The 17,483-nt window shown below is 39.9% G+C and overlaps 1 protein-coding gene across 2 annotated transcripts in view; it reads left to right on the top strand.

The window, feature by feature from the left end:
- The window catches only part of LOC125233371 (klaroid protein-like), a 50,145-nt gene extending 37,332 nt beyond the window's left edge, over nucleotides 1-12,813 (top strand). For both annotated transcript variants that reach the window (XM_048139364.1, XM_048139365.1), the window contains 8 exons: nucleotides 1,176-1,368; nucleotides 1,875-1,981; nucleotides 3,583-3,697; nucleotides 7,514-8,113; nucleotides 9,298-9,468; nucleotides 10,936-11,048; nucleotides 11,531-11,733; nucleotides 12,417-12,813. In XM_048139364.1, coding sequence (XP_047995321.1) covers nucleotides 1,176-1,368; nucleotides 1,875-1,981; nucleotides 3,583-3,697; nucleotides 7,514-8,113; nucleotides 9,298-9,468; nucleotides 10,936-11,048; nucleotides 11,531-11,733; nucleotides 12,417-12,492 — 1,578 coding nt within the window. In that variant the 3' untranslated portion in view covers nucleotides 12,493-12,813. The remainder of the gene's footprint in view (nucleotides 1-1,175; nucleotides 1,369-1,874; nucleotides 1,982-3,582; nucleotides 3,698-7,513; nucleotides 8,114-9,297; nucleotides 9,469-10,935; nucleotides 11,049-11,530; nucleotides 11,734-12,416) is intronic.
- The last annotated feature ends 4,670 nt before the right edge of the window (nucleotides 12,814-17,483 follow it).

The following is a 17,483-nucleotide window of genomic DNA, read 5'->3' as shown; positions in this document are numbered from 1 at the left end:
TAGTGCCGTGTGCACATGTAGTGACTGCACGACTAGACAAGTGGCCGTGCCCAACATGTCGCGGCGCTCGCTCTCGCAGTTCCGAGTGCAGGGCCCCAACACCACCGCGGACGAGGTGGACGTGGCTGCCTGGAGCAGCGCCAGGAAGAGATACACCGTGAGTACTGACACTAGTGCCGTGTGCACATGTAGTGACTGCACGACTACACAAGTGGCCGTGCCCAACATGTCGCGGCGCTCGCTCTCGCAGTTCCGAGTGCAGGGCCCCAACACCACCGCGGACGAGGTGGACGTGGCTGCCTGGAGCAGCGCCAGGAAGAGATACACCGTGAGTACTGACACTAGTGCCGTGTGCACATGTAGTGACTACACGACTAGGCAAGTGGCCGTGCCCAACATGTCGCGGCGCTCGCTCTCGCAGTTCCGAGTGCAGGGCCCCAACACCACCGCGGACGAGGTGGACGTGGCTGCCTGGAGCAGCGCCAGGAAGAGATACACCGTGAGTACTGACACTAGTGCCGTGGCACATGTAGTGACTGCACGACTAGACAAGTGGCCGTGCCCAACATGTCGCGGCGCTCGCTCTCGCAGTTCCGAGTGCAGGGCCCCAACACCACCGCGGACGAGGTGGACGTGGCTGCCTGGAGCAGCGCCAGGAAGAGATACACCGTGAGTACTGACACTAGTGCCGTGGCACATGTAGTGACTGCACGACTAGACATGCCAAGCCTGCCTGCCTGCCGCTAGGTAAGCAGGGACAGGTATGCCTGCCTAAGCAGGCAAGTAAAAGTATTTTATACAGTAAGCCTCTATCTACCCCGTCCCACTGTACCCAGCGTCAGAAACCTCACTTCATGTCGGCAGATCCACATGATATTGACCAAATTACAGTTAAATGACAAATTACAATTAAGAACACGAAGACAGAATGTAAATAAACAGTTCGCCTGATCATTATTGCAAATGAATTTCTTATTTCTATGCTGTTGCTTATGTGCACTGCACGGGCGACAATGACCGCTTTCCATCAGGTTGCTGCTTTCCCGATTATCGCATGAAAAAAATCCTTTTGGACAATTGACATAGCTCCCTATTGATATTGGCTGTCTGCAAATAACCAGTAGGATTTTTTCTGCAGTGATCATTTTTAACAGTTGTATTTTTGTCTTCCACAGTCTATAGACAGCTCAGACGACGAGTCGTATTTCCGCGGCAACGGCGGCTACGCCCCGGTGGACCAGCGGTGGTGGCTCACGCGCCTGCTGGTGACCATCATCACCACCGTCACCACCACTGTCACCAGCACCTACCGCAGTATAGTCGGCCCCTCGCACCGGTACCCCTACACGGAGAGAAGACCGCAGCAAGGTAAGCTACTACTGTACCGACAGCCATTTAGGTTTTCAATGTACAGTTTCTTGTATAGTTTCTTATCGTTCAGGCAACATGCCGTCCTTTTTCTTCGCGTTAGAGAAAAAGGAGGCATACAGACCTATGATCATATTTTTATGATAGTGTACTTTCGGCCTTAACGTCGTAGGTGCCCAGAAGAGAAATGGAAAATTGTGAGAAAACCGATAAATCTTATATCCTATAGTAGTCACAGGTTGCATAATTTGGTGCTTTCGCCTAAAAACTGATATGTAATCGATATTTTAACAATAAAATGTTTAATTAGCATTGTCTGTGCTGATATCTGTTTCATTTGTATTATTATGTAGGTGTTATGTATTGGCGGCGAAAACTTTCCCAGCTTAAACTATGTGTCCTTGTTTGTTAATACCTAGGTATAAATACTAGTACATGCCTAAACTTTTGTTTAATATATGCGCTGGAGTAAATACGATAAGACTGATCTTGTTGTATAATTTCAGCCGGCATACTGTCTCGGGGCGCGTCGGCGGTCGCAGCGCCTTTCTACTGGATCTACGCCATCATCAAGAGCGCCGTCACCACCACCGTCACCACTGTTACGGAAACCGTGAGTATATCTGTAGTATCTATTACTTGACATATATACAGGTGGCATAAAAATACGTTGACAAACGTTTGTGTAATTATTTTTCTGTCCTTACACGATTTTTTGTCCTTCGAATTAAAATGTGAAAACTTAATAATTTTTGACCAAATAAATCAAATCGTCTTCAAAATATCCTCCTTTGACTTTGAAGTACAAACGCAAATATTAGAACAAAAAATTAACGATATGCCGCCGCACCTCTAGAATGACTTTCGTCCAACTTATTGCAAGTATAGCTTGTAAAATATCCTAATTTTTGTAACCAATAAACGGGCTAGGGTTTTAAGATTAATTACAAACTATAATTTATAGTTTTAAATTAGGTGAATTTACGTAAGTAGGCTGAAACGTATCGAGCTTATGAATCTGGAAAAAATGTCTTTACACAGTTGGTCTACATTGCAAACCTTGCGAAATGGACATGAATGCTGTTAAAATATCCATGGTGAAATGTAGAAATATACAATATTACAATTATATGTATATACACCGTGTTTCACTTAACACTAAAAACCTGAAAACCGTTTGTTCAGAATCGAGAGTAGAATCGATTGAGCTATATCTTGATGGGGGTAATATTTTTTGTTTTAATTTGTATAATTAGTTATTGTTTACGTGCCCATTCTACAAATTCGTAATACAACATTGTGCATATCATATTGCTAGAGGTTGTATACCTTTTTCAGTATTTAGGGGTATTAATACTGGCTGGTTACTTGTACGATTATTTTTTCCGCTACGAGTTTGACGTTGTGCGTCACTTTAATTTTAAAGTTTATCATAAGTCATAACAAATTGAACTCTTACCTAATTACAACCTTGTCATTTTGAATTTTAGGTTTAAATTTGCTTACTGCGTCACCTGTCCAATTTGAAGTTTAGGTACTGTGACACAGTTTAACGTGCTTTACAGTGACATAGCTTAAACCTTATGTCGTTGCAGTAACATACACAATTATTCCGTTTTAAGGTTTTCGATTATTATATTTTATTGAGTGTAGAGTTAAAAGTCGAGTAGAGCTGCACAGAAAATTAAATATTCAATTTAAAAAAATAATAATCATCAAATTAAAAAATGAATATTCTAGATACGTTTAAAAAAATAAAAATCAGTTGGGGTGTCTGAGGTTTTGAGTGATACCGGAAACACGGTGTATAGGCCCAAAAAATATTTTCGGTAACTTCGATATTTTGGTTTATTTCAACATTTCCCTGTTCTTTGTCAACGTAATTTTGGGTCAACCTGTATATTGCATTTTAAAAATGTATAATTTTAGTAAAACTTGAATTAGAGCAAGGGTCTCAAACTTTCTTACCTCAACGTCATATTGCTTCTCTGAAAATTTTGCACGGGTCGTTTCGTGCCGGGTCCAACCGTAGACGTCTCGGATCGGAACGCTTGGGTTTACATTAGAAAGACGACAATGCGTTACAAATTTATAAGATTCTACTTGTTGCGTTGCGGGGAATGGTAAATAGTAGATAAAGACAAATAATAATTGTTAAGGATATTAGTACTGTTGCTATGTATGGACTACACGATGTACCTATGTTGCTGGCAGTTTACACCGCGCGCAGCAGCCGTGAGCAGTAAGCGCCACGCGGCCGCTGTGGAGAGCAAGCGGCGCTGGTGGCCGTGGCTGCTACTGCTGTTGCTGCCGCCGCTCGGATACGGATGTGAGTCGCTTCACACTCATTCACTTTTGGTTACAATGATGAGGCACACTGACATTTAATCCCGCCACGGTGCCTGTGCAAGTGCGTAGGCATGTCACTGTCATTCACAACTTGTCACTAGGTAATAGTCCCGCATATTACCGGTAAACGTTATTTCATATGTGAGAGGGAGAAATAAATATCTTCTTCTTGTTCTCACTTATGGCATGACATTGACATGATTCGGTAATGTATTATGATGGCTATTAAACAAAAACCTACAGATAAAGCAAAAAGTAGTTCTTATTCTTTATCTGTGGAAATGGACTAATAAGGTGACGCCATTTGGCGTAACCTTGGAGTTATGCGTCTGTCAATTTTTTTCAGTTTTTGACTAGTAGCTCGAACACAGACAAGACTTAATAAAATCATGTTGAAAGGTGTGTATAAGGTCAAAAGGTATTTTAATTTAAATTCATAGCTAAATATTGTAAAGGTACGCTATTTTTTGGTATAATGTCAATCAAACTGTGAATAAGACACGTCACAATGTGAAAGAAGAGTCTAGTGTGTCTATTTCATACATCGTGTCGTAACCACGCCGAATTCCTTGCAGCGTACTACACATACGAGAACCTGGACACGCTCGCGCCCAACTTCACCGACTTCCACCTCGACCTGTCCGAGTTCGCCCCCTCCCTCCCCGCTCTCGCCCTCCCCAACATCACGCTCCCCGACATCAACATCACGCTCCCGGACATCCGGGAGAACCTGCCCGACTTCCCCGAAGTGTCCAAGACCTACGTCGAGTACAGGGACATAGTCCACAACAGGGTGTCCGACGCGTCCGACTACGTGAAGGTGGTGGCGGAGAGCTGCTACGAGGAGATGCGCCGCTTCTGGCGCGGCGTGCTGGGGTGACTGCGGGCTCCTAGCGCCGGGACTCCGCGGCCCTGAGACACCGGGACTTGTGAGCGGTCTCCGAATGATCCTTTACCGACGAAACTGACATATCTACCCCGCTTTATGATTTATACAAATAACTTCAGTCTTAGGCACCGGCCACACTTAAGAGACGCATGTCCTGAGGTGCGGAACAGCGCGCCACGCCGCCTGAATGTAATCCCCCGCCCCCGGGCGCGTCTTACGTCCTTCCTATACAAAATGTACTGAGGAGACGTTTCTTGAATTACATTCAGGCGGCGTGGCGGAGACGTCCGTTGCGCGCCGCAAGACATGCGTCTTATGAGTGTGGATGATAGCTTAGATGGGCACAGATTATTTTGTAAAAAAGTAAATTCAACATTTTTATATTTATTTCGTCACCTGCTATAAATAATGTACAGGGTGAATACATGGGTAATAATTCTGAACAATTTTTGCTGTAAGACCGAGTCTAGACTAGAATTCAAATGTCGGAGATCCCATTGGTAAATTATTACGAATAAAAAATTCCATAAAATTATCTTTAGAGAAATTAATAGATTTTTATTAAACATGGCAGCCATAATTGTGTGAAAAGTACACGTATTTAAATAGATATAAAATACACGTATTCGGGATCAGTTTATTAAATAAAATTGAATAATATCAGAACAATAGAAGCTACAATGATTATTACACTGTCACTTTCGTTCCACGCTCGCTATGTAGTTTGCATTTAGGCAATTTAAGATACGCTATTTCATTTGAAATGTATCGTTCGTTTAATACCCACAACTCCTATCGTCGCTAAGAAAAATTTGAACACTGACTCCACCTTGCAATATTCTTACGCCCCGAGCTACACACAATATTTTTAACTCACTTTCATAACAATTACAAAAATTGTTAAAAATATAGATTAATAAATACGAAATTTCGTAACTCCCTTGGGAGAAAGTTTAATCTAAAACTCCCGCACTTTTACATTTACTGTGGGAGAGGCGTTTTTGATCCTTTTCATCAGTGTGATTGTTTAAATACTTTAAAATTCACGAATTGTGACAAGATTCCAGTAATTCAACACCAATATTTTTTTTTTTGTTTTACATATGTAAAACCCAGTGATTAGCAGGTTGTGAAACTCGTAATTTGTTTATTTGCTAAGTTATTGAAGCTCTCAGTCTAAATGCAAACTAACGCGTACAATACTTTAGGGTCCAGTATAGTACTTAATTATTACAACAGTTCCACGTTGTGCGGGAAATTTGTTCCATAAGATTATGTTTAAATTTTAAAACATAGGGCAATGAAAACTGGTGCAGTGATAGATGTCAAATATTGTAATTATTTTTAACGCGCAAATATTCGTTTTCCCATCACACATTTTGATCAAAATAGTTTTTTTCCTTCTATTTACTTCTTTCTAAGAGGGCCGTGGAAACAACATATATCTTTCTCTGTCTCTCTCGTCAGAAGTGTCCTGAATATAGATATCCGCATATACGCATATGATTAAAATGTAAAATGTTGAGAATCGACAAACACTCATTGAGCCCTTTTCATTGCTGTTGTGTTTTTCTGTGTGTAAATTGTGAGAGTGTGTGTGTGTAAGGGAATATTTTATTTTAGTTTGCTATTAGCTATCAATGCTATCATGTCTATGATCAAGTCAATTGATCATTATAATTGTGCTTTTTATTTGGTGTTTCTTACACACACTTATTAAATGTTAATTATAAATACATCACTATAATGTTTTTTATGTTAAGAGTACAAAATAATTATTTTTGTAATTGCAATATTAATACGCATAAATTATTCAATGTTATCATTGATATTTAATTAATATTATAAAATAATGATATATTTTACTTGCTTACCATGTTCACAAATAGTATTATCCAGTGAAAATAAATATTTAAATTTATTTAATCGCTATTTATACCTTATGTACCTTTGAAGTAATAAGTGGCCATAATTCGGAGTTTTAATTGAATTGTCTGTACCTGTTAAGTTAACATTTTAGCCGCCTTACAAATGTACACTTTAAAACTTTAAAAAGTTGAGTTAGTTAACCGTAAAAACGATTGGTTTACGTCCTTACTTTGCGATATGTCGAGTCAAAGCGGCGGCTAAAAGGTTAAATTAGTTTAAGGATTAATTACTTGTCCCTTCAGTGACTAAAATTAAACGCTAATTTTCAAAAAGACTTAACCCCTAGTCAATTCGGTTTGATTTTATAATTAAATAATTTGTTCTTTCTAATTTAAATAACGCTGATGGCGTCACAAATTATAAGATTTTACATTCGGTAAATTCATTGCTTTACTTAGTTTATGTTTAGAATAAGTGTTAATTTTGTTGATGCATATCAAAGTGACTAAATTACTGCTATGCCTCTAATTTGAAACTTATAAGGTAGTGCCAAATAAAACATGGCCTTTCTGGTATCCCGTTGTAAGCTATATACTCTTAATACGGTTCCAAATGCCGAGTTAATGGCTTTCGCAAAAGGTTTTTTTTTAAGTAGCCTTTACAATTTTCGTTGAAGAACAAATGCTACTTTGATATGTTTCATTCAACATTATATTTCGGGTTGGTATCTAATTTGCGCAGTCTCTATATATTTATACATGTCAACATTCATAATAGTGTAATAACGGGCTATTTACAACATAATTACATGTTTCCTACGAAATAATGTTTTATTTCCACACCAACCAAACCGGGGAAGGATAGAGGTCACCTTACAAAGTTCTGATACACTTTAGGTGAGTCACTCTTTTACTACTCTCACTCATATATCTCTGTCCTTCCCCGCCTTTACCTTACCTTATTATAGCTATTATACATTCGGGAAGGACAGAGCGCTCAAAAATACTACTTTTACTAATTTTTATTTAATTTTTTCAGGTTACAATTACTCGGAGTACATAATTCCGCAAGAAATAAAAGACACGTACAAACCTCCCGTCATAATCCAAGACTCGGATTTGACGAAAAGAGTGGCCGCGTTGGAAGACTGGGCGCTCAACGTCGACTCGCGACTCAAGTACTTCGACCAGAAACTATCCAAGTTCGACAACCTCGAGCAGCAAATCGAGCAGTACTCGATAAAGTACCTACAGAACAATCTAGTCCAAATAATAAACGCCGACGGGAACAGCGAAGCTGTCGCGGCCAAATTGAAGAGCTACTTCGATAAGCACTACATTACCAAAGAGCAGATGCAGCAAATGAGTATAGAGATACACGAGCGGCTAATATCGTCTTGGAAGCCGGAGATGGACGAGGACAGGATACGGTCTTTAATCCAAGAGTATTTGTCCGTGTTCGAGAAGCGTCAGCTGGAAGTGATCGTGGCGAGGTTCAAGGAGTACGTGAAGGAGGTGGAGGTGCGGAGGGAGGGAGGGGAGTTCGACGCGGAGGCGGTGAGGAAGATCGTGGCGGGCATGCTCGACGTGTACGACGCCGACAAGACTGGGCTCGTCGACTACGCGCTCGAGTCCGCAGGTCAGTCTATACTATACTATCATTCTCAATACCTGGCTCCACACTGACCGACCGAAATCGTCCGTGCTTGTACGCGCATGTTTGCCTGGATAGCGGCCCTCAGTCAGTTCAAAATAGTGACGCAAACGTAAGCGCACTGTTCTGTTTTTTAAGTTAAATCAAATCTAAAATAATTGTATTTGTTTGTCTTGTAGTAGTAGTAACTTAGTAAACACTTTATTGTACAGAACAAATTACATGTACAGAGATTTTTTTTTTATACAGTCAAGTGTAAAAATATGGGTGCGTACAACTTATCAAAAATATGTCCCATAGCACTTTATGTCGGCGGAATAAGGTCTCGGTACATATTTTTGAGCGGATAAAATCGATACGTATTTTTGCACTTGACTGTACCATGTCGGTGGCAAACAGGTATACGGCCCGCCTGATGGAAAGCGGTCACCGCAACCTATGGACGCCCGCAACTCAAGGGGTGTCACGTGCGCGTTGCCGACCCATTAGAAACTTTTACACTCCTTTTTTGAAGGACCCCATACTGTAGTTCATCGGGAATACCTCGACAGGGAGCTCATTCCACAGCCGGAGCGTTCGTGGGAGGAAATTCCTCTGAAACCGTACGGTGCGCGACCATTTAGGTTGTAAGGTGTGTGGATGAGCGCCCTGTCGATGGCGAGCGGTGCGATGATGAAAAGTGGCCGTTGGCATCATGTCAAACAGTTCTTCAGAACACAACCCATTGTACAGGCGATAGAACACACATAAGGAGGCGAAGTCCCTCCTTAGACTTAAGGGTTCAACACCGCCCGTGAGTTTGGGATCGTCGACAATTCGTACAGCGCGTCTCTGGATCGAGTCAAAGGAATAATTATAACGGTTATGTACAAAGGCGAGCTTATCCCTTTAAGGGATCTTTTACAACATTAAAATCAATAATATTAAAACGTATTCATGGTCGAGAAGCCCCTGAATAGCAATAGGATTTTAAGATCATAAAGGTCATTTGTCAATTTAGTCCGTAGGATTGTCGATTTTACTTTATGTACTTACTGTTTTTTTTTTACTGAGTTACATCTCAAATCCAACACAGAATGTGGTTTATGTCTTCAAAGGATCCTAAATAACTATCATCATCGTAATCAAAATGACTAAATTAGTAAATATCCTGTTTTATATGTTTTCAGGCGGTCAAGTGGTATCAACAAAGTGCACGGAGCTATACCAGATCAAGACAAAGCAGTACTCCGTACTGGGCCTGCCGGTGTGGTGGGTGTACACTTCTCCACGGTTCGCTTTGACTCCCGGGGCGATGCCGGCCGAGTGCTGGGCCTTCCAGGGCTTCCCAGGATACCTAGGTGAGTGGAAGTAACTGTGGATGGATTATGTCACAAGGTCCACGTGTCTAAAGGTACCAGTAAAACCAACCACAAGGTGAAACTCGCACAGTACTGGTGTGGGCGGTGTGGCCAATATTCACTATCTAGAAAACAACATTCACTATTTATATTAATGTGGTGAATGTACTTTAGGCCAAACCTGCAAAATTTTTGGACTGGGCTTAATATTGTTAATAATACCAATATTATGTAGAAGAAACATTTTGCAAATTCAGAAGAAACAATTGCAGAACAACAATTTTGACTTTTCCGAACGAAATGGTATTGCTATTAATTTTATCTCACAATCTGTTTAATTTAAATGACATCTAAATTCGAATGTACCTAATGTAAAGTGTTTTATTTAAATTGAATTTAATATCTATTTCATTAATTAACTTTTTCACTTCACTGTACTTGATATTATATATTGCATGTTAGATCCTAAGAAATACAAAACGAATTAGCACGTAAGGTTTAACTGTAAGTGTTAATTTCATGCAATAAATTGAATTGAATAGACAATCAATGATGTGGCAGTGTTCCCACTTGGGTTTTCTTGCTACTCAGTTAAATGCCTCTTGCAGGCCTACTCGCCCACTACAATGACCACATTATAAGAGAACCCGTGGGGTGGCTACTGTATTTGTAGCGTTACAACAAAATGTCATAGAAAATGTCACAGTTACGTCCTGTCCTCGAATAAATATGTTGAAGTTTAGTACAACATACCACTTAGTTGATTACCATAAAAACGAGATTTGATTGTATATTTGTACGAAAAGTCTGTCAAAGCGTATTTATGGATGGCAAGCCATGAGTGGGACGTTTTACTAATTTTCAACAACAATAAGAAGTTTAATAATTATAACACACTAGCTTTTGCCCGCGGCTTCGCTCGCGTTAGAAAGAGACAAAAAGCAGCCTATGTCACTCTCCATCCCTTCAACTATCTCCACTTAGGGCCGGTTGCATCAAACCGTCTGTCACTGTTAAAGCGTTCGTTAAATTTTATTGTATGGGAAGTTCCATAGACGTCTGCTGCGTGACGATGATGTGTCTGTCAAATGTGGTTGATGCAACTGGCCCTTAAAAAATCACGTCAAGTCGTCTCTCTGTTTTGCCGTGAAAGACGGACAAACAAACAGATACACACACTTTCCCGTTTATAATGTTAGTATGGATTTTTATTTGTTTAAACTTTATTGCATAATTTAGCCCCCCCATATCTAGCGTCTCGCGAGCGTAGCTTCGGGCCAACTGTATGACGAAGTCTTACGCCGCGTTGGCGCGGCGTCCAGGCGGCGGCTTTTTCTATACAGTTGGCCCGACGCTATGCTCGCGAGACGCTAGATGTGGGTGGGCTTAATGCCTTAAGGCACTCTCTACTGGTCATTTTCATAATTGTTTGAATAAATGTTAAAGAATAAATAAATGGTGTTGCAGTGGTCCGCACGTACGCCGTGGTGGAGGTGACGGGCTTCTCCGTGGAGCACATGTCGCGCCTGCTCGCCGTCGACGGCAAGATCGAGTCCGCGCCCAAGAACTTCTCCGTCTATGTACGTCACCTCATTACTTATACAACCTGATTTAGACGGCGTGCGAACTCGCATGCAGTTTAAGTTACATTGTGGGCTGTTGAGGTTACATACAATTTTGCACAGCCATCAAATACCGCAATGTAATAAAACTCGTATGCGATTGCGAGTTCTCGTACCGCCTAAATGGGCCCTAAGGGTTTCCCCAAACACGTTGCTGTTGGGACGCGGAATCGGCTTTCGCCGACCAAAAACCGCGTCGTTGTCGCTGGACGCATACAACTTGTGTGAAGAGAGTTTTGTTCTATGAAATTTAAATCAAGGAAACTAATAATATCCCGGCCAGCGTCTGTATTTCCCAGCTCATATAACCCGGCAAGTTTCAAATCAAGGTGAACAGTCACCTTCTGGACGAGCTCCATCATAGTCCACGTCTTCGCCTCTAAAAAGTTCATTTCAATATTTTCAAACCATCCTAATTTAAAATGTATTTAATCCCCCAGGGCCTGCACGGTGAACAAGACCCAGAACCTCACCTCTTCGGTAACTACATGTACGACGCCAACGGCACCGCCATACAGTACTTCCCCGTGCAATTCCCCAAGGTCACCGACATCGGCGGCGTCAAGTACCCCGTCGCCTACGACATCATAGAACTACGGGTCGAGAGTAACCATGGCAACCCCACCTACACGTGTGTCTACAGGTGAAATAAAGATAATCTATTATTCAAATAGGCATATTACAATGCGCTTCTGGACGTCAAATGAAGCTACACTGGTTCTATCCGTACGCCTCGCCTCGAGAAGACTTCAAACAACGGTGACAGGCATCATCGGCGTCAACTATGTCGTCACCGATGACATCATCTATCTCGCGATTTAAATAAAATACGTTTCGCTGTTTTGCACGAAAATATGTGCAACTGTGCTGAAAGAGCAGCAAATAAAAAAAAATGTCCCTAGATATTGTAAGCGCTTCACCGTAAACTAAGTAGTGCCACACACACTGATTTAAACTTTCACGATTATTACACATCATTATTTTTAAAATCGGGACTTAATCGCGTATAACTACATATTAAACTGACCTCCAACGTTTCAAGGATGGCGTTGTCCCCGTGGTCTCGGAGAAGACAGTTTAATATGTAGTTATACGCGATTAAGTCCCGATTTTAAAAATAATGATAAGTAGTGCCACTTTCAATAAGTGTCGTAAGTAGTGTCAGATTCAATAAACCAACCACTTGCACCAACCACTTAACTCAGGGTTAGTGGGCTGTCAACTGTCAAATTCCATATAAAATGGAGGGTTAACCCTCGGGTTAATCCACCATTTTCGTTGGTGCAAGTAGTCACAGTGATATATATGAATATTATTTTGTTCCAGGTTCAGGGTCCACGGGAACCCCCTGTCGGACATCCGCAAGGCCACGGAGGACAGCATCCGCGAGAGCGAGACGTAGCGACTGCTCTCACTCTGGGGGAGTCAACGGAAGTGTACAAACTGACTAACTTTACATTTTGTGTTGTGTGTGTTAGTCGAAACTATGACCGTGATGAGTGGTTTCATAATCGGATGCATCATTGAACTATAAGTTACATGTCAAAGTGTAAATAGTAGGCAGTCAACAGTGTAAGTTTTGGTTAAAATCATAATAACCGCAAGTAAATATAAGGGACAAAAATTAGAACTACATTGTTCGTCTGGTAAAACTGGCACGTTCCCAATATTCTCAGTACGAGACAGATACACGAAACGAAATGTAATTTACATGTAACCATGTCTTGTCTGTGTATGTTTTGTCCTGGAGGCGGAGCGTTGAGAACGAGCTGAGGGAATATGGACTGAGCTGGAACGAGGCCAAGGTGGTGGCTCAAGATAGAAAGGCGTGGAAGGATCTTGTGGAGGCCCTATGCAGCTATGGGGTGCCTTAGGACATACAACAACAACAACAACAACAATGTCTTTATCAAGTTGTCTAAAGGGGCCTATCAAGTTGTCTAAAGGGGCCACTCAGCAATGGGAACGTCAATTCACTGTGTCTCTCTATTTTTAAAGCATTTAAAAAGCCTAAAACTTACACTTAAACGACTTCTTAGATGATATGTGTGATCGAAAAATACGAAGTGAAAACTGTACGAATAAGACTAGTGAATAGACGTAGTGTGGTAAAGATCCGTGTAAATGCGCCCTAAGAATTATAAGGTCCAAAGTACAAAGTATGCTTGTTAACTATTGTGACTTAAAATTATGTGCTTAGTATTATGAGAACCAGTGACTATGTATTATAAAAAAAATCTCGTTTTTACAAATAGAAATACCGCACAATGCCGTTTTATACGCTTAGTTCTGAATTTGTATGTTTATTAATAAGATTTTTTAATATTTTAAATCGTGTTTTAAGTTATTGATAAAAAGATTTTACTGTAATTTCTATGGTTTTAAGTGATTAGGCTTAATGAAATAGGTTATTGAAGGAGCTAGTCCGGTTAGTTTTTAATAGATTTTATGCTTAATGTTTCATGTTTAATTGTGTCTCAAAATTGTCTACATTTACTCGTAATGCTACAGTACTGCATTTCTCGCTTCGTTTCTAGACTTATAAATGCTTAGTTACATCCTTCCATTACCTAAAATATGTCAATTCAACAATCTTCATTTATAAATTATCCATAGTTTTATAAACTTCTCAAAATGTGCACTCCATCGGTGACTAGACTGCACGAGCACCACCCACTTTTAAAAGGAATCTTGACATTCATACTTTATGTAATTTTCTCAATTTTCTGGCACAAATCCTATGTAAATTCTAGCAGTTCATCTCGAACTAAGATATAGTAGAATAAAATCAATCATGTCTAATTAGAAACTCAAATTATTTATATAAGGTTGTTCTCGAAAGTAGGTATAAGTTAGAATGTCGCATTAACATAATGATATCTATATCGTTTTATGGGTGTCCGTCATCCAGTTGAAAACAAGTTGCTCGCAAATGAATTTATGTATTTTATTAATATTCAAAAAGTTGATTTCCTTTTAATATTTATAACCAAATTAGGTCTGTGCCTTACGTAAACAATGTCTTGTTAGGGACATTTACCTCATTTTCCTGACTTTGGAAGAAAATATGTTATAGTGAGCGCACCTACCTTTATTTTTTGGAACTTGCCCTATGTGTCCTGAACCATCGCTTTAAATATTTATATCTGACATAATTATGTAAAGCAGACCAAGTATATAATTATAATACTAATATAACTGTTACCATAACTCAACTAATCCTACCACCTACCTAATAAAACTTTTATGTCTAAGCTATTAGTGCAATCTCTATACCAAATATTGAATCGATTCAAAATTGACCTTTTATTATTGATTGCTTGTGAACAAGAAACGCGTGTTGTTGCTGTAAATATGAAGAGAGGACAGTAAAGTTTAAAATTATCATAATTCTCCAAGTACATACATGAAATCTAATCTCGGCAAGTGCCTTATTAATTGTTTACTTGCATCCTGCATATACATAGTACGAAATAAAACCAGTTAAATAGTCGTTAAAACCAACAAAATAAAATGTACCTATACTTACAGTTGACAATATTACAAATAATTTAATGATATTACTAAGGTGCATTAGAACTATTAGGAGTAATGTAAATAAATATTGGAACCCTTTACTGACCAACTAATTATTTCCATGATTGTGTTTTGTGCGCTGTTTGGGTCGGATTCCAGCATTTACGTCCATAGTCCATAGACATTTGGTGGCCCGGCAGTAAATGTGTTAATAGAGTCCACGCTGAGTTTGACAGCCTCACCGGTGCAAATACATATTACTATTTAACGTCAAACTGCAATGAAATCATGTCGTATACTTAACCCTTGCATAGATTGGACTATCAATGATATCTTTGCCAACTTATCGTCTAGACAACTGCTAGGGTAAGCCTCTATCAAACAAAGAATTTTGTGAGTATAAAAATATCTGAAGACGACTGTACATGTACAAAGATTGTGTTCATTAAGCTGTTTTAGAGTTAGACTAACATAAATGTTCGGCTAATGTTGTTAGGTCATTGATAAAATCGGTCTAATCTCTAGGTACATGCTTAGCACTAACATAAAATATCGATTATTCACTATAGATGTAGAAGTGTTAAATCAGCAGCTATTTATAAATTGTAACTAAAAATATGTTAATTTTTATTAAGCAGAAACGTCTGCTAACGATTCTAAACAGAGCATTGCACGGATTGCAAAAATGGTGCGGGTTCAAGTCCCGCCGGAAGCGTAAATTTTTCCATTTTTTCCTTTAATATAAAAATGTTAAAAATATGTTTTCCTACACATTTATTGCAACAGAAATTTCCTAATTTACATCTAATAATAACTATTTCTCCACACACTATTTATTCTTTTTGATAATAACTGAATGTTTTTTTTATTAAATCTTACATAATAATTACGTGGAAATATTTGTGATGTTCGAAATAAAGTTTTATCGAAATGTGATTTTGGTATGTTTTATTTCACTAAGCCAGCGTTCCCACTTAAGCGTTGCGTGTCTCGGGGCGCGCAACGGACGTCCGCGCCACGCCGCCTCAGTGTAATTCAAAAAACGTCTCCTCAGTACATTTTGTATAGGAAGGACGTAAGACGCGCCCGGTGGCGTGGCGGCGCGTCTTACGTCCTTCCTATACAAAATGTACTGAGGAGACGTTTTTTGAATTCATAGCTGGGCATTAACTCGTTAATCCGTTAATCGTTAATTAACGAAGTTAACATTTCGATTAACGGATTAACTTTTAAGTTAACTTGAAAAAATGTTAACGGACTCGTTAACTTCCGTTAAATTTCTCCGAGTCCGTTAATCGTTAATCTAGTAGGGCACAGGCGCCATCTGCGCTGCGAAAAACACGTTCTGAACGCTACTATAAAAGCCCGAAGTAAGGCAAATCCTATGATTTACCGGTAAATCCTAGGTTTTACCGATGTCGATTGCTAAAAGTCCGAAATATTACCTAAAAAAGTATTCTTCACGTGGATTTGCTTTTACTAACTTTGATTCGGTGAATCCTAAGCTTTACCATGGCGACTGTTGTAGTGATAGGGCAGCAAATTCGAACCCTATTTACAACCACATTCGCTTCCCTAGCCTCTGCCGCCCAAAGTGGCACAATCACGGAAGTATGGCACATAGTCCCGTCACCGCCAGCATCTCTCCTGACACAGCTCTTGGCAGTAGCTCAGGCGATCACTGCCTTCCACGTGCAGCCTAGAGTTCAATAGGCTAGCTGTACTTCGGCCTTTTACAGAAATATAATACGTTATAGTGGATACTGATGCTACTAAATATTTAAAGAAAAGTTCTTTTTTTTCACGTGTTAACGGATTAACGATTAACTTTAACTTACGTTAAATTTGTCGAAATGTATCGCTTTAACGATTAACGAAGTTAACTTTTTTAGTAACGGATTAGCGATTAACGAAGTTAACTATTTGATTAACGGTGCCCAGCTATGTTTGAATTACACTGAGGCGGCGTGGCGCGGACGTCCGTTGCGCGCCCCGAGACACGCGACGCTCTGATGTGGCCGGTCCCTAAGGTTTTCTCCAAATGTAAATACGGGAAAATAATTCCAAAAGAGTAGATTGTGTCAGGAGGGAACAACATTAAATCTTTTACGGACATTGAATCCTCAGCATAGTGAGGGACCAACTCTCATAAGCTCATAACATAATAAACATTCAAATAAATGACATACTGATTAGGTACTTTCATGTCAAATCAACCTACAAAAGGAATGTTTCTTTTACATCTTGATCGGAGAGGGGCTTTTTCTTCAACGCTATGAGGGAGCGAAGTAGCACTTTTCCTCCATGATAGAAACATAATGACCTTAAGCGACTTCATTTCCTCACTATGCTCACGATTCAATAAACTCGCTTGCCGTAAACAGGTAGGTTATTATGGTCACGTGCAAAAATATGTCAATAACAATACAGCACGACCACGGATAATTTTGCCCTTTCCAAACCTTCAGCAGCATAACTATGCGTTGGCAGGTCAGTTGAGAAATATCATATTCTGCTTCGGAGCCAGAGTAAATGCGTTTTCACATTATCCGATCCGATATCGAAGAATTTCATAGATAGGCAAAAATCAAAGATGGCGGCTTCAACGTATGGGATATCGGTCCTCCGATATCAGATCGGATAATGTGAAAAAGCACCAAGGTATTTAGCGAGTCTACTTATTCAGATTTCATTTACTAAGAATGCGACGAAAAATACGATAGTTTCATTCAGGCCAGTGATTTCCTTGCCATCCATGCAGAGCCAAGATCATCTATTTCTGTACTTGGGTCAATGTCGGCCATTGCTCTCGTTGATCGCGAGAGTAATCGCGCTACATGAAACTACACTACAGACATGGAAAATGAAAAACAGGTC

Source organism: Leguminivora glycinivorella, chromosome 14 (genome assembly GCF_023078275.1).
Source record: "Leguminivora glycinivorella isolate SPB_JAAS2020 chromosome 14, LegGlyc_1.1, whole genome shotgun sequence".
NCBI classification, from domain to species: Eukaryota; Metazoa; Arthropoda; class Insecta; order Lepidoptera; family Tortricidae; genus Leguminivora; species Leguminivora glycinivorella.
This window is presented reverse-complemented; position numbering and strand designations above follow the sequence as displayed.